Here is a 25054-nt window from a genome sequence, read left to right on the forward strand (position 1 = left end):
TGAAAAAAAGTTACCATTCTAAAACTAAGGCGGCAGCAGTATATGGTGCAGCGATTAGGGGGATGGCTCCCTGTTATACTCTGCAGTCCATAGAGAACAATTTTTTTAAGTCTTTTACTTCCGTTCCACAGTCATATTCAAACTATGTTTTACATATGGAGTTGGCTTTACCATACATTATTGATATGATTAAAATGGCACCACTCCTACTGTGCCACTCTATCTGGCGCAGTATGACAGTTCCCCTCACGCAAAACCTGATAACACTCATTCTAAAGTCAGATAATTACAGTAGGGTTAAGTGGCTACAGTATGTGGAGTCGGAATTATCTGCCATTGGTTTAAGCCACCTTTTTAAAGACCCCTCTACTTGTAAGTCCATATCAAGGCAAAAATTGGCTGAGATATTCATTTTGAGGGCACAATATCTGAGAAAGGAAAAAAACTCCCACACCCCGACGGCTCGTCTGTATGAACTAACACCAGTGTTGATGGAGGGACGTTTTCTGTATTTGGCTGATGTCACACTTTCACACGACAAATACATTTTACTGAGATTTCGCTTAAATATGATCCCCTTGATGATAGGATTTCCAGGGAAACAATACAAACATTCCGATCTCTCAGTTTATCCTTGTGACAACAAGTCCCCACAAAATGATCTCCACATTTTGTTTTTTTGTTGTTTTTATTGTCAAGAACGACACAAATTTATTATACCGATTTGCAAGAGTCATAATTTTAAATTTTGCCGTGTAGCTCTGTTCTTCCTCGAATCCTTGCAGAACCATTATGTCTGTTTTTCTCTAGCCTCATTTCTCTTGAAAAAGAGAAAGCAATGGGGCCCTTAAGATACAGCAGGATGGCTTATCATGTTTTTATTGTAATCATATAGATTAATTAGATTTTATGATATAATGAATGTTTCCATTCTTTTTACACTTGGGTTTATGATAAATTTTTGCTATGTCTTTTACAAACTGTGAGCGTAAACACTTTTATGATCTTATGAGAAAGATCGAATATAGGACTTTGACTTTACTTAACTTGAAAAGGTTTTCTATCATTTCTTGTACGAGCCAGCCCTCTCCTGCCACCCACACACACTAACACAGGCACAGTCATGGACATCGCTTTGTCAAGGTATTGGTTCAAGGAGCCCTGACCATTTTGGGGGAGGCTGATTCCTGTGGGATGAAAGCATTGTCAGTGTTTATAGATAAAGTCTAATGAGTGTGCAGCGCATTTTGGGCAGGCTGACTACGCCTATCAATTCATGTAAGTGGTAGATTAAGTTTGGCACACTGGATTATTTTTTTATAAATGTGGCATATGGATTGCTTCTCCCCCAAAAAACACTACTAACAACTCTCTCCTGTTCATCAGTGCATTTTCTAGAGCACTTGTTCTATAGGCCTAAAGTGTCAGCGCTCAGGGTCCATGGAGAAGTTTGATGAAAACCATTGCCAATACCTTCCAGTGTATTAAACAACCCAGTAATTAATGGAATGCTTAAATTAATCTCAGCCACTGGCAATCTTTTAGTGCCACATTCCAGTCCATTGTCTTTTGCTCACCATGCCACACTAGAAAGAGGCTTAGCTTATACAATTTAGTACTGACTCTGCTTCATATGGGAACAGTACATGCCAAACTGCCATGCGAGAGTACCTCCAGAAGGGAACACAAGTAACCTGTAAGAAAACAGGATTTTTGCAGGTTCCCCCTCCACTTTTTGCCCCATTTGGAAAACTAGCTCTTGTTTTTTCGACTTTGAGAATGCACTGAGGCCTGCTGTCAAGAACTCAGTGCCAGTGTTCTGATCCATCACAAGACGTGTATTGAATTGGATGTCCCCAATTGGCAACTACTGACTTACTTATAAGTCTCTAGTATATGGTACCCGGGGCACCTGGGGCTGTAAGGCAGAGGGTCCACCCTGAGCTGGAGCACTGATTGTGCCACTCTGAGTGTGACAAAGGACACAATGGCTCCCAGTCTGCCACTGCAGACTGGAAGGGCAGTGTCTACACTGCTAGTTTAACTTTGCCATTTAAATAATGGCGAAGCCACCTCTCCCTTAATAATATATGAGTCTTCCCTAAGGAAGGCCTATAGAGCCCTATGGCAGCGAGCTGTATATTGTTCAGCTAGAAATAAAGTTTTATATATGTCTTTTTTGCTGAGGAAAAGTTAGTAGTCCCATTGGCTAATACAGAGTTAATGGCTGGTATCCCAGCCTGGATAACTTCTGAATGGGATTACCTAACTGGGTACAGAAAGGTATCAAATTAATCGTGACACTAAATCCGATCTGGTGTCCAAGTTGAACCTGATGTCACTTTTAAAGTTAAGCAACTTTGAGAAAGTTGCCACTCTGTGCCTCAGCTGGTCCAGTGACTTCACGCAGGCTCTGGCAGCTTTCTGCCCTTCTGGAGAGATGTGTGAATGACTCCCAGGCTTAGGAACAAAGGCAGTTGCTGCAGAGTGAGGTGCAACTGCCTCTCCCTGGAAGGCCACTTGGGTCTTAGCCCAAAAGGCAAGCTTCAAAAGGGAGGCTGCCTTTGAAGGGCCACTGGAGATAACACTCCATAGTAGGCTGCCGTTTGTTCATGTGGACAAGATGCAGATGGGGATAGAGAGGGAAAATCTGTCCCCAAACCAGTTTTCCGCGTGCGTGTAGCCCTTAGTTAGACACACCACTGGGATGGGCTACCAAGCTCCTAACAGTTGAGAGAAGGTACTGACATCTTGATATTGGCCAGGATAATGCACTCTTGGATTGCCAAATGCCACACATCACCAAAACTTTGTCACCAGAGATGAGGGGACCTACTAGGCCATTGTCCCCTTGGGTCACTTTCCTGGTATAAAATGGGCACCCCTGGCACTCTTTGTACATATTGGATTTGAAGAAAGGGATGAAAATGTACTGCCCTGCTGCCTTTGAAGCTTTACGAAGAGAGGCTGCACTGTCGGAAGGACTGCACCTGCTGCACTTTGGGCTAGTGAAGTTTGGACTGTGCCTACAGCTCCAGACCCAGGGAAAAGTTGATTCCCAGAACCAAGTCAAAGCAGTGACTGCAAGGATCAGTTGGCAGATTCCCTGGAATCAGTTCCAGGGAAACAAGATCTGTAGAAGCAGGCACCAGGGACCGGTTGGAAAGCAAAGGGAAAGGGCCAGGGAAAACCTTTACCATGCATATGCCTTAAACATTCATGCCTTTACAATGAAATTTGTTGTAAAGGCATGCATGGTAAAGACATATTTGTAGTAGAAAAATTAGTTGTGAAAGTTATGTGTCGTAAAGGCATTTGCACTGTAATGCATGCGTTGTAAAGGCATGTGATGCAACGGAAAGCATTGTTACATCATACATCCATGCATCCCATGTAAATGGGTTATAAAATGTGCTGAAAATTTTTGCAACATCAAACACAAAAGGTGATGGCAGGATGCTTACATGCTAAGTGTAACCATAGGCATGCACTAGGGTAGCATTCTGACCTTTTGTTCTTTTGCCCACCATGCCACCTCAGATTAGATCCAGTCATATGCAAATCAGTCTTGACACTGCTCCAATGGGAACGGTCCATCCTGAACCACCAGGACAGGTCCTCTCTGGGCCAGAATACAAGCAACCCAAGACCGGTTCCAGTCAGGGTCAGAGCAGGGTCAAGACTGATTTGCATATGGCTAGATCTAATCTGTTTGATGTAATGCCCTAAGTGTCCAAGAGTATGCCCAGGCGTGGGTCCCCTGTTTACTGTGCCACTGAAACCAAGCTACGCCCCAATAAAGAGCCTCAATCAGAGCGAAACTGTGCATGGTCGGCGAAAGACCAATGGTTGAATGCTACCCTGAGCGATTGCCAGTTGTTAGACTTATTGCACGCATCCTCTATCACCTTATGTGTGCTTATGCCATGTCCCATACCTGCAAGGGCCCCGGCCCGCTACCCCACATGTCAGACAAGACATCTCCATCTCATTGTCTCAAATATGGTCTCCACCTTCTTAACCCCTTCGCCGCGGCAGGAATTCCGCCGCGGCGCTGGGGGGGTTTGGGGGCAGTTGCGGGTCCGCTGTGCTCGTGACGGAACCACTCCGTCACGAGCCACGGTTGAGCTGTGCTCATGACGGAGTGGTTCCGTCACGTCTCCGCCCACTGCGCTAATCGCCCGCACAGGCAGGGAATTAGCGACGCGTGGGCGGAGCGGCCGCCATCGGCCGCAGCATGACGGAACCACTCCGTCATGAGCACAGCGCAACCGTGGCTCATGACGGAGTGGTTCCGTCATGAGCGGGGAAGGGGATAAACAGAGCACCAATACAAGAGTGGCCTTGCCTGCAGTGAAGAGTGGATCCTTTTTGGGACAGTTATGAGATCGTGGGAAAATACTAAATTGACACCAAAGACTCAAACTGCAAGGGGTGCCACATTACTTCTTCCATAACCAAAAATTACTCTCTCTGAAGGTGGTGGCAGGCAAAATCCTACTTCAGTAACGTGAGCATCACCTTCATTTTTGAGAGGGCCATAAAGCTCGTGTTTATTCAGGGTATTTTCAGTAAAGAATAATGCAAAATTATTAACAAATGAGTTTCAGCCAAACGTATTTATGTCCACTTAATCATTCCACTCTGTAGTTTGTCATGAAAAATAAAGGAATACACAGACCGTCCTAATGATGAAGTTATCTGAGCTTTATAATTGTGCTCGCACCTCTCTGCTTTCTTGGAAATAAAACGAAATGTGGATATTGATTAAATGCTTCATATTTTAAAATATAATGTACCCTTTACGTAACCTAGCGCCGCGTTGATGCTCCACAGGCGCTTGTTTTGCTTTTATGCGTCAGAGTTCAAGTTAGTGCCCATGTAACTAACCACTACCACACCATATACCAGCCGCTGAGAATTAGCGACCCAAAAATGAAGATATTTGATTCACGGGGAAGCCCTTGGAATTGCTGGGCCCCCTGAGACTTTGAACATCTGTGTCTTCCGACAGAAAAAAAAATATTTTAATGTGGCCCATCAAAGGGCCAAAGTGGAGCCTGTAACCCAAGACAAAAATTTCCTGCGTGAGGATTACAGGCTATCCCTCCAAGTCCGTGATGCGCGGTTGTGGTTTTCGCCAACCACATGTATGCTTCGTCCCCCCAAAGTACAGAGAGCGGGAGTATCAGTGTCACGATTCAACCCTTGGCTTAGGGAGAGAGGACTGCATCAAGGGAGAGATGCTTCAAATTAGAGCTAAAAAAATAGATCAAAAGTTGATCCACTGAGCAGTGTGGGGGGGGGGGTGCAGCATCTGCGGTTCACATGCGTTTCTCATTTGGCACCTTGCAAATGGGTAAACTATGGATCATGGATGTGGTTTAAGAGGCAGCGAGAAAGAGCTCGGCTCTGTATGTTTCAGTGTATTGTTTGCATCCATTTGCGCAATGGATGGATTCAATAATATGTGAAGCTTCGCCTCAGAAATTTTCTGTTCGTTTTTTAGTTTCTGTGGTTTAAGGTTCTCGTAGATCTGAAGAATTTCACAGCGCATGATATTGCTTCCGAAATGTGAACTCCCGTTTTCTACTGTTGCTACTCATGGGTGTTTCTGCAGTTTACATAAGGTAAACTTTTTATTGTTCATTCTTCCACTGAGATTCGCACAATCTTTTAATGAACTCTTTGGTAGCACTTTTATGGTTCAACAGTGCTGTGGTTTGGGGTGCTCCACTTTTCAGCCTTTCTTCGTTGGGTGGAGTGCGACCAGACGACACGGATTTCCCCAGACAGACCTAGGGGCTTATTTACAAGCCCCATGCGACACCGGTACGTCACTTTTTCCCATGTTAAAAGTGACGCCCGAGCGGCCTGCTACTTTGTTTTACTTTGGTCTCAGCGTTCCGATACTTTTACCAAAATTAAATGCATGCCCCATTTTTGAGGAAGTTCAGGTGGGCATGAGCACTAGAATTAAGATGCTCTACAGTCTTTTATCTCCATCGGATCCTCTTGCATGAGGCATGAGACGAAAAAGCGTATCCCTCAGCCTGCACCACTGCCGACTTTTCTCACCTACTCCTTGAGAGGAGTGGTAGCAGCCACGCTTGTCATGCACATGGCGCGTCCTACCCGATCAAACTATTGTGACCTCTTTGCAGAGATGAGTTGTGCTGGTTGAAAAGCAAGTGTCCCATTTGAGAGCGCACAGGAGCATGATTTACAATCTCTCATCCGATGGATCTTTTTAAGTTGACTGAGACAGAAAGGGAGTTAACAGTAATAAATCAATTCAACTTTCGTGAAGCCCATTTGGACCCGCAATAAGGACTAGGAATCAATAAGCGAAGTTAAGTACTTCTATTTCCAATTAATAGTCAATCCAATATATAGGCATGTCAGTAAAATATGAAAAAGATGCAAGTTTACAGCTGGCAAGGGGAAAAAATCACAATCGGTTCAGTCTCAATAGAATAAGGTACAAATGAATCACAGCCGCAGCAATACTGAAACTGAGAATTAGAAATAGGTGTTCCTTAAAGACACTCTAATTCTCTCTCTCAAACATGAATATGTTCTAAAGTCATCCAATTAGGATCCTAAGTTTAGAATAAGGATAGTTCATAGAATAGGGTCTCATGGAAATGCAGAAATGCAGGAAGGCGTCAGCATAAGAAAAAGACTCCAGCAGAAGTCTTTGAGTATTGGAATAAGTGCTTAGCATGAAGCTTCACACTTGCAAGTTTAAAAGAAGCAGAGAGGTCTGTACGCCTCAAAGTCTAAGGCAATCTGCTCTAACTTCTAACAATGTGACCGCTTATTAAAATGAACAGAAACTTCAGCAACAATCGTATCTCTTCCCACCCCTCCAGGAACCAAACATCTCCATCCTCATGTTGTGCATTTGCAACGGTAAACACCCAAAATATCGATTCCAAAATATCTACTGCCTAGAATATCGAAGTTAAAATATAGAGTGGACAGAATATCGACTCTACAAAATATAGATAGGTCAGAATATCGAAATTGGGGTACAAAATATCGATTACCAAAATTTAGACCTTCAAAATATAGATTACCAAAATATAGACCTTAAAAATATCGAATACCATAATATCGAATTTTAAAATATAGATTACCATAATATCGAATTTTTTTTTGTGTTATGTATGGTAGTATATGTGTTAAAATGATGTATTATTGTTGTAAAGTATGTTTAATTTATTTAAACAAATGAATGTTATGTAATTTAATTATTGCGTAATTTAATTCCGTAGCGGGTTGTGGGTTTATAGGGGAATAGGGTGGGAAGTAATTTAATTATGGTTAATTAAATGTTAATTATATTTATATGTTTTGATAATTAATTAATTGATAATTAATTATTAATTGGTAATTTATTTTTATTAATTGGTAATTAATTTATAATTATGTTAATTGTATTTGTTATTAATAGGAGCGGGTTGTGGGTTTGTAGGGGAATAGTGTGGGAAGTAAATTAATTGTAATAAAGTAAATAATTATTTTTTTATTTATGTGTGTTGATAATTGATAATTAATTTGTAATTGGTAATTAATTATTATTAATTGGTATTAAATTTATATCAATTGATAATTAATATTTTTAAATGGTAATTAATTGTTATTAATTGGTAATTATTTTTAATTAACTTTTTATCAGTATTGATAATTAATGTCATTTTATATTTAATTTAAATCATTACTTTCCCTACTTTTGCACTCTCTGGAGTGGGAATAGTAATTTTTACCTCTACGCTATCCAACGCTTTCCCTACTGTTGCACCGTTTGGAGTTGGAATAGTAATTTTTACCCCTACGCTATCCAACGTTTTCCCTACTGTTGCACTCACTGGAGTGGGAATAGTAATTTTTACCTCTACGCTATCCAACGCTTTCCCTACTGTTGCACTCTCTGGAGTGGGAATAGTAATTTTTAGCCCTACGCTATCCAACGTTTTCCCTACTGTTGCACTCCCTGGAGTGGGAATAGTAATTTTTACCTCTACGCTATCCAACGCTTTCCCTACTGTTGCACTCTCTGGAGTGGGAATAGTAATTTTTACCCCTACGCTATCCAACGTTTTCCCTACTGTTGCACTCACTGGAGTGGGAATAGTAATTTTTACCCCTACGCTATCCAACGCTTTCCCTACTGTTGCACTCACTGGAGTGGGAATAGTAATTTTTACGCTCTCAGTATCCAACAAAATCTCGACTTTTTTTAAATTACTTATATTATGTTTACATTTTAAGCTATTTTATATTATATTATATATGTTTTATTTAATTGATTTTAATATTTAATTAATTTTATATTATTTTTAATACATTTAAAAAATTCGATATTTTGGCTAACTATATTTTGACAGTCTATATTTTGGAATCGATATTTTAGTACTTACCTGTTTGTAGATAGGGAGTCGATATTCTGTCCCTCGATATTTTAGTGTCGATTTTTTGTATAGTCTATATTTTGTCCCTCGATATTTAGTCACTGAACCATTTGCAACATTACCAGACTTTCCCATCCCACAGAACTTGAACAGTTGCATCAACTTTGAACTTCTCTCGTTTCTGATAAGCAATGGATAGGAGGCTTCATCTGCTCATTAGGTCTTCATGGGTCATGACAAACGTTTTCTTCTCATACCTTACTATCAAGAAACTAAATACAGACAACAATACTCCTTTTCTCTAGCTAATGAAACCTTGTGAACGCACCTGCAAAAAAAGAACACTCTAACCTAGCAAAGTATATTTCAAAATCACAAGGCTTTAAGTCAGGCTAACTTTAACTAAACATTTAAGCATGCATTTAAAATACATGGTTATAGTTGTGCACATATAAATGAAGAACAAATGCGAAGTGAGGAAAAGCATACAAGATTACTCTTTTAAATATGACTTTCAGAATATATGCAACTCTGACTTAAAATATAAATGCAACATGAATAGAGAATACATCTTCATGTTTAAAGTGAACATTAAGTGCACATGTTTATGAAGCATCAGTTTCTCAGTGATTACATTTCATTAATGAGTTTAAATGTTCACACGCTTTAATACTATTAAGGCACACAGTAGATATAATGTCAAATATAAATGCAAATTACGCATTTATGATGTGTAAGGGATGGAGTCTATATTGCGCTCCTCCACATTTATGGACAAAAGAACATGTGGTGTGCAGCAGCATATTGTACCACTGGTCTGCATTTCCCCATTGTCCTGGATCACAACCCTAAAACTTTCTTCTCTCAGCAAATCATTGTTGTATGTCTTTGTCAAAATATGACTTTCAATGGGACTATGATGTTTGTGTTAAGTTCTTTCAGTGTGTGATTTCAATGAAAACACCCATATTTGTTATGCATGAACGGGGTATAGTGTTGATCGGATGAAAAGTTAATTCTATGCAGCAGTGTCTGTGAAACTGCTTGTTAGTACAGTCCTATATCAATGATTATTAGCTTAGCCCTATTCAATCACTGTAATTGTTTAGTCCTACTTTCATGTATACAGCCGGTCTGGGTTTTGGTTTTTAAAAATATGGTCTCCCTAGTTAAGTGGTCATTGATGTTTATGAATATATTTATTAAGGAGTTTTGTAAAGCCCTTTAAGTTTTCATTAGTAAGTTCAAAGCAATGACAAATGAGGAAATACAACTTTGTGTTTGGAAAGAGAAGTTAGTATCCTATCATAGGGAGTCCAATAATCTTCAACACCACCTATCTTCTATGTCTAGCTCAATTGAAAGCAAGTGTATTCTACTAGAGCAATCGCCTTCAAGGGCATCGGGCCATCACCACATGTTATGTTGTTATATTATGCATATTTGTAAAGTCCACTATCTCCCACGAGGGTATCGGATGCTGAGCAGGTGTGTGTGCCTAGCCCTATCTATGGTAGGAAAGTAAATTGAAAAGCCAGGTCTCCAGCTTCTTGTGGATTTCAAGAAGAGAGGAGGAGGCTCTGACGTAGAAAGGGAGGTTGTTCCATGCTTTAGGAGTGATGTGAGAGAACATTTGTCCTCCTGATCTGATTCTGTGTATGCATCGCATGTTGGTGGGTAGGAGTTCTGCAGAGCAGAGGTGTCTGATGGTTGGTGGAAGGAGATATGGCTGTTCAGGTAGGTGGGGCCTGTCTTGTGGAGTGCCTTGAACATGTGTGGGAGGAGTTTAACTCCTTCAGTGCCCATGACGAGATGGTCTCGTCATGGAGCGCGGTTGCGCTGTGCCCATGACGAGACTATCTCGTCATGAACCCCGCCCGCTAATGAAAGGGCCGGCACAGGGCGGGGAAAGGGCGGGGCACTGAAGGGGTTAAATGGAGCACGTTTGTGTATTGGAATTCTGTGTTCGAGGTTGAGGATGAGTCTGGCTGCCGAGTTATGGATTGGTCTGTAGTTTTCAAGTGAGTTGGTTGGTGATCCCAGCAGACAAGGGGCTCCCATAGTCCAACTTGCTCATGACTAACGTGTGAGTCACAGTTTTCCTTGTGTTCCTTGGGAGCCATTTCAAGCCTCAACATTGTCAGGTGTGGAAGCAGGATACAGTGATGGTGTTGACTTGTGCAGTAATTTTCAGTTTGCTATCAATGATTATTCCGAAGTTACTGGTGTGGGTCCGAGTTTGGCTGGTCACAAGTTGAAGTCCCATGGTGTGGTGTTCTTGCTGAAGATTACTACTCTGTCTTGTCCATGTTCAACTTGAGACAGTTGGCTTTCATCCAGTTAGCAACTTTGATCATGCAGGCAGGGACCTTGTTTCTTATGTTGGGGATCTTGTCCAAGAGGGATGAGTATGAGATGTACGTCATCTGGGTAGGAGAGGATGTTGATGATGTGTACACGGATGACATTGATCAGAGAGAACATGTTTCCGTTGAAGAGGGTGGGGCTGAGCAACAAACCTTAAAGGACTCTGCAAATGAGTTATGGGCTTCAGGGAAGTAGGGTGCCAAGCTGACAGCTTGTGTTCTATCCGTTAAGAAGGAGCAGATCCAGTGCAGAGCAGGTCCTTGGATGCCTATATCATGCAGGCACCTGATGAAGATGGGGTGTGAGACCTTGTCAAATGCTGCAGAGGGGTCCAGGAGAATGAGGGCTGCCGTGTCTCTTCAGTCAAGGATCATGCAGATGTAGTCTGTGGCAGCTATGATTGCTATTTCTGTACTGTGATTGGGCCTAAATCTAGAAAGAATAGCATTGAGGAGCTGGAGGTTGAGAGCTGGCCATTGAGGCATTAGTTGATTAGTTTCTCCGAGACCTATGCCGGGTATCATAGGAGGGAGATGGGTCTGTAGTTGAGAAGCGTGGCTGGGTTAATGGATGATTTCTTGAGCAGGAGCATGACGGTGGCAAGGTTACAGGTGTCTGGGAATGTGGCTGAGTCAATGGAGGCAATGAGAATGGGTGTTAGTGCTTCACTGAGTGGTAGGAGATGTTTGGTGAAGGTATTGTGGGGACAAGGGTCAAATGGAGCTGATGGTCTTCATGGTAGCAGTGATTTCGCTAGTGGTGAAGACAGGCCATGAGGGTAGGGTCCGTTCATTCGTCATGATGGGAAGTTGAGTTGCAACGGTTACAGTAATGGGATCCATGATGAGGGGCGAAGTTGCTGTATGTGGAGGTGATTTTGTTACAGAAGAATTCTGAGAGCTTTTTCTTTTAAAGGTCTTGTGAGTGGGTGATGTTGCTGAAGATGGCAGGACGCATGGTGAAATCTTTGATGAGAGCAAAGATTTATTTGCAGCTGTTAATGCTGGCATCTATGCGATCTGCAAGAGCTGTGCACTTGGTGTCTTTATCTGCTGGTGGTAGCGTCTTAGGGCTGATTGGAAAATGTTTTTTTCTGCAGTGTCTTGAGTTGTTGTCCATTTCCTAGATGCAGTCTGTGCAGGTAAGAGCGGTGGAGTGGAGAAGTGGGGCCGGGTGGGGGGATTTCGGCAGATGACAACAAGGGAAAATTATTATTTTCATTATCCCTCGTCGTCGTCTGTCGAAACCCCCTCCCCCCCTCACTGGGCATCACCCCTCTTGGGGAACAACCTTTACAACGCAACTATTACACCGCACTACACTTACAACGCAATTTTTACAACGCAACATTCAATACAACGCATTCCATTACATCGCATGACACTACAACGCATTTTTAAAAACTACCTTTACAACGCATTCCATTACATCGCATACTACCTTTACAATGCATACCATTACAACGCATAATATTACATTAAAACCCCTACACCATCCAACACTTACCCTACTGTTGCACCCCCTGGAGTTAGAATAGTAATTTTTACCCCCATACTATCCAACACTTACCCTACTGTTGCACCCCCTGGAGTTAGAATAGTAATTTGTACCCCTATACTATCCAACACTTACCCTACTGTTGCACCCCCTGGAGTTAGAATAGTAATTTGTACCCCTATACTATCCAACACTTACCCTACTGTTGCACCCCCTGGAGTTAGAATAGTAATTTTTACCCCTATACTATCCAACACTTACCCTACTGTTGCACCCCCTGGAGTTAGAATAGTAATTTTTACCCCTATACTATCCAACACTTACCCTACTGTTGCACCCCCTGGAGTTAGAATAGTAATTTTTACCCCTATACTATCCAACACTTACCCTACTGTTGCACCCCCTGGAGTAAGAATAGTAATTTTTACCCCTATACTATCCAATACTTACCTTAAATGCAATGTAATATTATGCGTTGTAATGGTATGCGTTGTAAAGGTAGTATGCGATGTAATGGAATGCGTTGTAAAGGTAGTTTTTAAAAATGCGTTGTAGTGTCATGCGATGTAATGGAATGCGTTGTAGTGGATGTTGCGTTGTAAAAAATGCGTTGTAAGTGCATGCGTTGTAAAAGTGTGCGTTGTAACGACATACATCCCCCCTCTTATCTGCACGGGGCGCTGCCGCCGTTTGCGCTCCTGTTGATTGAGTTCCTCTGTGTACCAGGTGACCTGTGGTTGGGCTCTTGTCTTTGAGTTACACTTGAGGGACGCCAAGGTTTTGGTGCAACAATTGTATGTTTTCATTTTTCGATTTGCAAAGAACATCTTTGACAGTGATCAACGAGTACCTCAGAATTGTAAATGGCACCCAGATTCTGAAAGCATTATGGGACCATGTAAATGGCAGCGGTGCAATTCAAATGTTCATAACATAAAAAACATGACATACCAAACATCGCATAATCTAATGTACATTTCATGAATCAAATGGGTATACAAGGCCTGACTTGTCATGCTTCCATGAACAGCATTATAACTTTAAAGATGCTAATTACCTTGTAGACAAGATGGTACACTGGACACGGTAGATATCAATATTTTAGAAATTGATGTTGGCAGAAAGACCCCAGGATATATAGGTCAAAGAAAGAGCTCTGTCAAAAGTAGTATCTGCTCAAGTATGTTTGCATTCCTCTCTAGGGAAAGCATTAATTGAGGTGTTTTATGGAATTATTCCATTTTCATCGGAATAGGTTTCTTGGGCCAGATTCACAAACATTTCGGGCATCTAAGCTTAATTGACATCCCATGTGTTATTGGAAAAATTAGTAAATGATTGAGAGATTCAAGATCTTCAGACATTCTTGCCCACTGACTGAACTCCCAACTTTGAAAATTTAAGAAACATCTGCAGGCACGTGGCATTTTTTGGAGTCATGAGTTTACAGGGGTGGAACAATGGGTGTTCTAGGGAAGCGTTAAAGGACACACTTAGGCATGGGAGTATCCAAGTAGAAAATCATAATTTTGTGGGTAATCTCATACCTTTGCAATATTTTCCCTCACTTAATTTCCACACATTCATTTGCACTCAAAAAAGAGAAGCTATGCAAATGATGCGAAAAACGTTCCCCAAAATCTCATTGTTTCATTGGGGCATGCAGGATGGAAATCTCCTGGAGAATCTCATCTGTCGATGGAGATGCAGGCAACCGCGAAGCCCGCTTGCAAGTAGCCTCAGGTGACCCATGGCCCCTCCCTCTGCAATGGAGGCGGTGTTTGTACCTGCTTGCTGCTCAGCAGCGTCTCGGTGCTGGAGAAGAGACAGTTCCCGGCTTTTGGCTGTGGTGCGCGCCCTGTTATGGGCGTTCTGTCGTGGTCGGATTCCAATGTCCAGCTCCGTGTGAAGGACAAGGCTGAGGTTGAGGTCGAGGGCTGGAGGTGTGTTCAAGAACTGCGATAATCCGGCTCTTGTTACGGGAGACAGCTGGAGATTGTGAATGCGGCTCTACGCTTGGAGGCAAGACCTGGCTGCTAGCTGCTGGATGTGCTGGCTGCTGGCTGTCGAGTACTGCATAACGGAGGAAAAGGAGGAAAAGGAAAAGCTGAATTCCCTCCTCATCGTCAGACTTTTTTCAAAATTACGGAGAGTGGAGGTATTGCAAGAAGCTCATGTTGTATGGGCGGGGAAAGGGTATGAAAATGATTTACTTGGAAATTATATAACCCTTATGACATTGTGGCTGCTGAAAAGGTTATATTCTGTGCCGGTTGTGAGACAAAGGTGTCCGGTTCCTCCAGATACTAATTAGCTATAGGCAGGAGTGCATCTACAGTATCCTCAGTATCCTCAGTACCATGGTGGTCAAGGAAAGCGATTTCAATATGGGGAAACATTGGAAGCTCCCCAACGGGTCAACCCACGTAGATACAAGTGGTGGGCAAAAATCAAAGACACGGTTAACTCAAATTAGGACAGCCTCGACAAAATTAAGAGCAGAACGGCTGCAGAGAGCGTGCCAGGGCTCAGCTAGAAGATCAAGCTCAGAAAAGGAGGTGGATGAGCCTGGGAGCGGAACCAGTAAGGATCCACCCCTGGTATTTGCTGAGGCTGCAAGTACAGGAAAAATAAAGGAAAATGTCCCAGCTGAGGGAGTAGACCTGGTTCAGTGTAGCCCACTTCCCAGTGTGCCCACTATTCAGGAAGATGACCAGGTGGCAAGAATTCCGGTTGAGGCAGAAATATGTCAAAATCAAGAAGCCGCAAGGGAAGAAATGACCGGCATGAATCAAATAAAAACGAAGGAATTTCCCCGCTTTCTAAAAACCAAAATATCTCTCATACCCGGACAGACTCTCCATGATGAACCATTACAAGAAGAAGAGCAAGAGCAAGCACTGCAGCAAGAACTACAGCCAGTGGCAAGATTACAAACTGAAGGTTCATTGGACATTCAAATAGCCACCAGCTCCCTATCAGTCTCGCCATCTAAATTGCGAAATCAGTTAAAAAAGAATCTGAGGAATGGACAGCCCCCTCCCTCGACCTCACTGCTGGAAAAAATGACTGAAGTGGAAAATCAAGATCGAACCCAAGCATTTGGTGCGGAACCATCTGAGACCTCGCAATTGGATAATTGGGCTAGCTTTCAATGTGATATTAAATCAATGTTAAATCTCATCTTGGATGAGATTTGCGAGATGAAAGCGACACAAGCAAATGAGATTGCGGTCCTGCACCATCGGTTGTCAAAAATTGAAGAAGCTGTAGCCAGTTTTCCGGGAAGGTTGCAGGAGGCTGAGTCAAGAATATCCCAACTTGAGGATCAGATGACTACGATCCAGCGACAAGCGGACATGGCTAAAAAACAAAAGCTTAGTTTGGAGACCAATATTGAGGAATTGGAGAATCATTCCCGGCGTTCAAATCTACGATTGGTTGGGGTGCCAGAAGGCTGCGAGGGGACACAGATGCTTCAGTGGGTGAAGTCGTTTATTAAAAACAGTGTCCTCCCGGGCTTCTCTGGAGATTTAACCATTACAAGAGCACACAGAGTTTTAGCCCAGCCATTCCCGAATTCGACATTACCTAGAACTATTCTTGTTAATTTTTCAGATTTTAGAATTAAGGAGTGGGTATTGTCTCAGGCTATCTAAATGCGACAGATCTCAACTCAAGAAGTTCCTAGTTGTCGTATTTTTTCTGACATGTCCGCTACCACAGCCCACCGGCGAAACAAATTTGTGAAACTTCTTTATTTGTTTAAAGCGCAAGGAGCTCAGGCGTCTATAGCCCAACAGTCCAAATTACGTGTACTTGTGCAAGGAAAATTCCATATGTTCGCAAATTTAGAAGAGGCTCAGGAGCTTCTTCGGAAAATCACTGTGAGCAAATAGCAATTGCAGGATATTGTTAGTTAAGCTTTCTTTCTTCCATATCTAGTTTCTAGTAATAGCGGTGGTGGGGCTAGGGTCACAAAGGGTGCAACAACATGGCACCAAGTGGGGGGGCAGCCTCTGGGAGAAGGCAGGGGGTATGGTGGGCAATTCCCCTTTTGCTGGGAGTTTTGGGGTGGGAGTCCAGGGTGGGGGGTCGCATGGGCTCAGCAAGGGAAAAAATGAACAAGAAAATAGTGTAGTCATTTGGATAAGGGTATTGTGGTACCAGAATTACCTGGGAGATGTCCGCTCGAGGGATGAAACAAAAGGTAGGATGAAACTAGTGGTAAAAAAATCCATCAATGAGCTAGGAGGAAACCTAGGATGGAATCAAAAATGGAACCAGAATTGCAGAATATAAAAGTGATTACATGTAATGTAAATGGATTATTGAATCCACGAAAAAGTTTGGCCAGTTTAAATTGGATAAATTCTCTTTCCTCTGAAATTATATTTCTACAGGAAACTCATTTGAGGTCTGATACCCCGAAAATATCCCTTCCTAAGACATATACACAAGCATATTTTTCATCATTCAATTTAGCAGTAAGAGGGGTAGGGATTTTATTTTCTAATTCACTAGATTGGCAGGTTAAGGAGGTACGACGGGATGGTAAAGGGAGATGGATCTGGCTAAAAGTGAAGCTAGAGGAAACAGTCCTGAACTTGGTTTATTATTACGGTCCAATAGAGGACGACACAGTGGCCCTAGAGCAAATTTATCAGTTGATAGTACAAATGGAAGCTATACTGATTTGGGGTGGGGACTTTAACTTTATCCATAATTTAGCACTGGATACATCAAATAGGGTGAAGCGTCAGTTACAGCTCCAAACCACAAAATTAATAAGTAGACTAACAGAAGATTTTTCTTTACCAGACCCTTGGAGGTTAGGGCATCCTGGACTTCAGCAGTATACCTGCTATTCAGCTAGATTTAGATCAGCATCTCAACTGGATTTTTTCTTAGTAGATAAACTGTTCGCTAATGGATTCACAGAAATACTTGCCAACTCTTTTTCAGACCACTCCTTAGTTTAATTTATATCAAGGATAAGAATTACTCCTAAACACTGGCCTAAATGGCAATTTGATTAATTCTTACTACAAGACCCAACCTGGATAACAGAAACCAAAGTGTTTATTAAAGGAGTTTTTTCAGCGTAATGAAAATTCTGCATTCATGTTTATGGTTTGGGAGGCATTTAAAGCGACCTTCAGAGGCCACACAATATCATATAAGGCAAGAATAAATAAACTAAGAAAAGAAAAGATTCAAGAATTACAGACTGAAGTAGAGAAAGCTAGACAAAATGTTAATTTAATAAATACAACTGAGTTCACTTTTAGAATACATCAGCAGGAATTAGTTAAAGCAAAGGAACATTTGAAGGACTTTTTTTTGTTGGAAGAAATATCAGGGAGTAGGGCTTATCAACAGAAGCTTTATGAGGAAAGTCAACAGATTGGGAGATTTCTGGCCTGGTCTACAAAAAATCAGAAAGCAACCCAAATAATTGCCCAAGTTAGGAACCCCTTAACTGGCATGTTATTTGACGATAAACAAGTTATTTCTGAGGTATTTCTTTCAAATTTTAACCAAATTTATGCAGAAACACAGGAGGTAGACGTAGCACATTTGACGGACTATTTTGAATTTTTGGAGTTACCCCAGATACCCTCACATGCTTCTGAGATATAAAATAGGGCAATTGGGTCTATAGAAATCTTAGCAGTGTTAAAAAGTATGCCCAATGCTAAGGCGAGTGGTGTAGATGGGATCCCAGTGGAAGTTTTTAAGGCCTTTTAGGAAGAAATTATTCCTTTTTTGGGAAAATTGTTTAACCAGATAAAGGAGGGTCAATATACTCTGAAAAGTTTTAAGGAATCGGTTTTAGTAATTTTTCTTAAAAAAGATAAAGATCCCTCTGATCCCAATTCCTACCACCCAATTAGTCTATTAAATACGTATTATACATTATTTATGAAGATCTGTGCAAAAAGAATTGTACCATGCGTACAGCAGGTGGTACATGAGGACCAAAATGGTTTTATTCCTGGGTGATTGATGGCAGTTAATACATATTTCTTGACACAAGCCATTGACTATTTCTCCACTAATAAGATGGATGTGGTGATCATGATGATTGATGCCAAAAAGGCTTTTGATCTAGTAGATTGGAGCGCTTTATTCTTTATTTTGGATACATTTGGGTTTCCGTCACAATTTTTACGAATGTTAAAAGAACTATATATTTGTGTGGAAGCCAAGGTTGTTGTAAATGGAGAAGAAGCTAGTAGGGTAAAAATCAAGCGTGGTACACGCCAAGGATGTCCACTATCCCCCGCTTGTTTTCTTTGTTTATCATACCTTTAGCTGTTAAGATACGGAAGAGCTTGATGATTCTGCCTCCAATTGAGGGGATGGCAAAAGTCAAACTCTATGCAGATGATATTATTTTCTATCTTAAGGCTGGGGATTCTAATGTGCAAAATGCACTTGATGAAATACAGAAGTTTACGCAGGTGGGGGGTATAAAGTAAATCAAGCAAAAACCGAAATCCTCACATTTAATTTGAATTCAGCGGATATTCCTGCATCCATCTTCATAAGGCCACCACATCCAATAAGATATTTGGGGATGTACGTTACACATGATTTTAGTCAAATGTTCCCCTTGAACTATAACAGAATGCTCAAAAAAGTGAAAAATGTATTAGACAAATGGACTCGGCTTAATCTATCACTAATAGGATGGATTTCGATGATTAAGATGTCGATACTCCCACTGTTTTTGTTCCTTTTTAGCAGTCTTCCTTTGAATATTCCGAGTTCTTATTTTAAGAAATTAGACCAAATAATGCAGAAGTTTGTCTGGAATAGCAAACATCCCCAAGTGAAATTTGCCACATTGCAATTGGATGTAGCTTGAGGAGGCTTAGCTTTACCACATTTTCCACTATATTACCAGGCATCGTTAGTAAATTTGTTTTCACAATTGGGTGCGAAAAAATCAGTATTTGATTAAAAAAAATTGGTGCAGATGTTGAAAGAGAGTGCAATAAGGCTCCCAAAATTTTACGGCTGGCAAAATTGCCCAAAAGGACCAGATATAAAGTGATATTAACATTAGTAGAAAGAATGCAGCACTATTTTAAATTACAAGATATTTCAACATTCCATGCTTTTTCCCCTATTGAGGTTTGTGCAGTAGGTGGTCTTATATTATCTAGAGGCCTTTATCAACAGTGGCAAGAATTAGGCTTTAGTCGGCTTGGGGATTTTTTTAATCACGAGACCTTAATAACTTCGGAAACAGTCCGACTACAAGCTAATTCTTTAACAACAGCCCTCTCTCTGAGTTTCTATCAGTTAGTTAACTTTCTTAAAATCAACTATGTAACAATGAATATGGTGGCAGAGCAATTCGCCAGGCAAATGGCGAATAAAATGGTGGGGTAGGATACTGGTACCGGCTATTACCGGCCCATTCAGAAGAGATTCTGACAATAAAACTTCAAAAACTTTATTCAGAGACCGGTTGTAAGTTCAATATAAGGGAATGGCAACAACTCAATGAGTTGGCAAAAAAAGCACTTAGAGGGACTAATTACAAGAGAATTATTTTTTTTTATCTAGATGGCTTGCCTATTATACCCCCCTGAAATTGCATAAGATGTTTCCAACAAACCCAAACCGATGTTTTAGATGTGATATTCAGGATGAGGGAGGATGGGTGCATATTTTCTATGAATGCAATAAGTTACGACTTTTTTGGGATGAGGTTTTTGCCAAGATTTCCTCATTTCTGTCTTTGAGAATTCAACCATCTGTTATGTTGGTTTTATTTGGCACCTTGGGGGAGGTGAAAGGGTTAACTAAACATCAGCAGTATTTCATATTAATCTCTATAGCTGTTGCAAGATCACTCGTCCTACAAAATTGGAAAACAAATAGGCAACCTATGATGGACCACTGGCTTAACAAAATGTACAGAACTTTCAGGTTTGAGGAGACGTAGGCGAGACGGGTAGGAGCAACCAAAAGATTTAGAGCTATCTGGCAGGAGTATTTCGATCAGGATAAGAGGGAAGGAGAAGGATTATAAAGGCAAGGTACTACAGAGTCCCCTACCCTCCTATATTCTAATAATGTGGGACAGATTATGTACATTGGTATTATGCTTGAGATAGGAGAGGAGCAAGCCGATTAAAGTAGAGCTTAAATATCATGCATTTTATTTAAGAATATCTGCTTTTCTGTACTAGGCACTTTAAATAGCCTTTGTACAGCACTTTATCCAAGAACTGCTGCTATTTGCACTATGCACTTTAAATAGTTCTCTGCTTCTTTATTCACGAAATGCTAGAGCTATGATACTCCCAGGCTGTTTTATGTAAAGCCTAAATATTAAGCACTTTATATAAGGCTTTAACGTTAGCTCTGTGTGGCACTTTAATTACGAACTGCTGCTATTTGCGCTATGCACTTTAAATAGCTTTCGTCTTTTTCTATGTAAGCACGGAATGCTATTTTATATCTTTTAGGGTAGGAGTTAGGATTGCTGCTAGTACTAAATGTAATTTGGATATAATTTAGATACTGAGCAAGCTTTGTACGCACGCTTAATATTTACTTTGTCAGGTTGTATTATGGTTACAATATAGTATAGGTCATGCTAGTAATGAGATAAATATTATCTTTGCTCATTATGTGCAATATTGATGATGCCATGTATTATGAATGTGCAATTGTTGTCCAACTACTTTCTTGTTCAAATAAAACAAAAAACAAAAAAAAAAAAAAGGAAATCTCCTGGAGACATAACATTGTCCTAGCCATAAAAAAAAATATTTAAGGTTAATTTGGTGGCGCAAATTTCTGTTTCTGGTGAGTGTCTGCCGCCCATGTGGAAGAAGTGAAACGAGCAGTGAAATGTATGGAATGAGTCGATTTGCACGCATGCATCTGGGGGTTTTACTGAACACCCTTAAAATCAATCTATACAGATCGTAGGAGAAAATCTTTACTGACTTGATTTCTCATTTTTTATTTTCTTTTGTGAATCGTGCCATAAAATAAGGAGAGTTGTAACCCATCTGCCGAAGAAAAAAATAATTGGATAAACAGGGCACCAACAAACAAAATAATTTCCGATGGTTTCATTTTTGTTTACATTTCAATAGCCACTAAATGCCTCAAGCTGCCTTTTAGACGGGTGACGTAGGATGGCGCAGATAACTTTATTCTTGTAATTTGTGCATCGTGCCATAGTTATTTTATTGAAAATCCTCGAATTATTTCACGAGCACTGGAATGTTGAGGCCATTACTCCTTCCACCCTATTCATGAAGCCAGCTCAGCCCCAGGACTTCAGACTCTCGCTGCTGCCCACCATATGCCCATCTCCCTTCCCAAGACACATGGGTTTGACCCCACAAAGGCTTGACACTGCAACGCCCCGATCTGGTGAACCGGAACCCTTAGATCACTCAAGGATGTTTGTGTTTAGATTTTCTTCCACCCCTTGCAGTCTCAAGCTGTCCTTGTACAGGCCCAGATAGAGACATACAGTGCAGTGCTTCCTGCGGGTACAAAGGGATGGGGAAAAGGTATGCACATGTTTTATTGCCTTTCTCCCAGGAGTGCCAGGAGTGAGGCAGGCCAGGTCACTGACAGCCCCCGGTCTGCTAGCAGGGTGACATGCTGATTAATGGAGCCAGCCCATACATTTAGAACTGGATTGACTTACAATGTTATTTCTCTGTCCACAGGCTTGTGCTCCATTGTATCACTGGAGGACCCTGAAGGCTACTCAGGAAAAAGACCCTGTTGGGACATGTTACATTGCAATTCAGAATTTCAGTGCTTATGCTGAATACTCGCCTTGTCGCAACAGTAAGTTGTTTTTTTAAGTTTCTTGGCGCATGTTGAGATGTAATTTCTTTTTGTAGTGATGTACTTATAATATAAGGCACATAGATGGTGTATGAAATATGGAACATAATTACACTGTTCTACAGCTATTTCATGCACCCCATCATCATCATCCTATGTTAGCCTACTTCCAGTGACTCTAACTATCAATAGGTTGTCGAAAAGCAGATGCTTTTGTTGACCTATTTTGCAGCTGTTAAGGCTCCCATTGAGGTCTATGGTACATGCCTGTCTTGCGCTACACCTCCATGCCGCTGCTCTTGAATCATTCCACAAAGCGATTCCAACCGCACTTGCTTTTTACACCACTCTCCAGATACCAGGGTCTGAGGAGACACCTACTTTGTGAATGTTGGCCGAACAGGGGTGAGGACTCGGTTGCAGCAGTGGATGCCCTTTTCTGAAGCAATCTGTAGCTGGAAGGTTACACTGCAAGGTTTCTGGGTCAAGAGTAAGGGTTTGAGCTAATTTCTGAGGCAGAAGATGGAGGGTGCTTGGTGTATTTCACAGGAGCGGCCCGTGCAGGTAAGAGCTGTAGGGCCGGGTGGTGGGGGGACTTCACAGACGACGACGAGGGAAAATTGTCATCATCTCTCGAGTCCCCCCACCCAGCCTCACCACTCTTACCTGCACGGGTCACTCCTGGAAACGGCCCATGCAGGTAAGAGCAGTGGGGCCAGGTGGAGGGGACTTGACAGACGACGAGGGGAATTTAAATAAATAATTAATTATCCCTCTTCGTCATCTGTCGAGCCACCCCACCTGGCCCCACCGCTCTTACCTGCACGGGCCACTCCTGGTATTTCGAGTAGGATTGCGTTCCACACCCAACAAGCATAGCGGGATAAGGCTTGGTGCGGATCTATTCTGGGAGCAGGCTAGGCATCTGGTCTTTTCCTCTCTGCTTCTTCTGAATTTCAGCTTGACTATTTTGCTGCGGTATGTCTCCTCCTTCGGATGTCTTGACCTTAGTCTTAAGGTACTACACGATGTTGCCTTTGACAGTACTGTAGATGGTTCAGCTGGTCTTGAAGGAGGAACAGGTGGGCAGAGGGGACAGTTGATTTCTCCCAGGGTAGGTGTTATCCTGTAAAATGTCTGTAGAGCTTTGATGAGGCAGACCAATGCATGAAGAACACTTCAGAGGAGCCATGCAGGTGTCTAGGAAACCTTGCAGCCGTCAAGGAGAGATAAGACCCGAACCAGGACATTTGCTCTGAAGTCAGTTTCTGCTCTGCATGGTGTCACCCTCCCCAGCAGGCACGATTGATTTTTGGGGTCTTGATCTTGCGTAGGATATGCATTGTGAAGCTGATACTGGCATCAATGAAATAGAACAGAATTGGGGCTGTTAATGATTTAACAAATGAAGGTTTTCAGATTCATGTAACTGAGATGTTTCTGAACCTTTCTTTGCATGCTGACATTGGTGAGACTTGAAAAAGCAGCCATTTTGCACATCTGTAATAACAGTCAGACACTTGCAATTGTATGTGTGTGTGGTAAAAATCATAAACTGGTAAGAAACGTTTCGACAAGTGGAAGAGGATTAACAAACGTTTAACCAGTTGTGGTGCAAATGTAGCAGCAGGCTTGCTGAGGTAATTTCCTTTATTGTGTTAGAGCAGCCTATTGATATCATGTCTCCTCGCCATGTCTTCTGATGGGGCTACTGATGTCTGCCGTTGCAAATATCTACCCCATTATTTTTAGTGTAAAATACTTACACTCTGCAATAGAGTTTTTACAGCATGCAGAAAAGAAACATGTATAAGATATGGATAGAACTTCTGGATGGATAGATGGATGAATGGATGGATGGATTGATGGGTAGTTTGGGTGGGTGGATGGGTGGGTGCGAGGGCGGAGGGATGGATGGATTGTAGACATACCAATTGCCAGAGAAAGGTCAGCAGATAGGTAAACAGACCCCATGGTGAAACACCATTTATGTTTCAGATAGCACTCAAGTGTAGCTACCTATGGCTACTTTTTTTATTCGTTATGAAAGACTAGACATAAGTGGACTCTCATCTTTCAGTGCCCTTAGCCTCATCCTTCTCTTAAGATTCCGTCATTTCCGGAAGGCCAGTGCATGTTTCCTTGTGTTTTCGTATCTGCGGCATGAAAGGCCGTATTTAGCATTGTCTTTGTTATCTGGAACATTAAGGTAGAAGTAAACAAAACCACTGCTTGAGGCTGCAGCTCTCCTCTTCTGTAAGCACACGGTTCTCCTGCTGCCTCTTTCTGGTAGCACCAGGTTTCAGCATTGGTTCTGCAGGCTGCTTTGTCTGCTGCTCTTCTGAATGAATGAATTTGAATCGAATCCCTGATTTATGTGCTTCGGTGGGTTTGCTCGGCGAACATTCATCAGACTACAATCTGATAGTAGTTAGTAGGTAATAAACAAGGCATAGGTGAAGTAAAGATTCAGGTGGTCAAATAATGTTGTATTATTCTTTCAAAGTTATTAAAACATTTCAGGCCATATATGTGCTTGGAGGGCCAGCCGTATGTGTGTGACAGCGTGACAGAGCCTATCAGTTCACTGTGCTAGAAAATAATGCTGTACTATGAAGAACCAGGCAGTGAAGGCCAGGGTTAGTTCTGTAGTGATGTGGTAAAAACCTTTGTATTTAGACCATATGTAGGACAAACAAACTCATTTATCACAAGTGCCATTCCTCAGTGGCGGCTGGCACGGGTAGGAGTGGTGAGGAGGCGGGTGGGCGGTGTGGGGGTAGGGGAAGTCGACAGACGATGGGATAAGTAAAATTAATTAAATAAATAAATAAAACCACTTGCCTTGCGCTCACCGATTCGGCGATGCGGCGAGCGCAAGGTAAGTGGTCTTGTTTATTTTTTATTTAATTTTACTTATCTCGTCATCTGTC

General features: G+C 41.8%; 1 protein-coding gene across 1 annotated transcript in view; it reads left to right on the plus strand.

The window, feature by feature from the left end:
* Positions 1-25054, plus strand: part of ITGA8 (integrin subunit alpha 8) — a 652632-nt gene that overhangs the window by 140284 nt on the left and 487294 nt on the right. The window contains exon 4 of the mRNA XM_085631247.1: positions 21998-22121. Coding sequence (XP_085487373.1) covers positions 21998-22121 — 124 coding nt within the window. The remainder of the gene's footprint in view (positions 1-21997; positions 22122-25054) is intronic.

Source organism: Triturus cristatus, chromosome 10, assembly GCF_964204655.1.
Source record: "Triturus cristatus chromosome 10, aTriCri1.1, whole genome shotgun sequence".
In the NCBI taxonomy this organism is placed as follows: domain Eukaryota; kingdom Metazoa; phylum Chordata; class Amphibia; order Caudata; family Salamandridae; genus Triturus; species Triturus cristatus.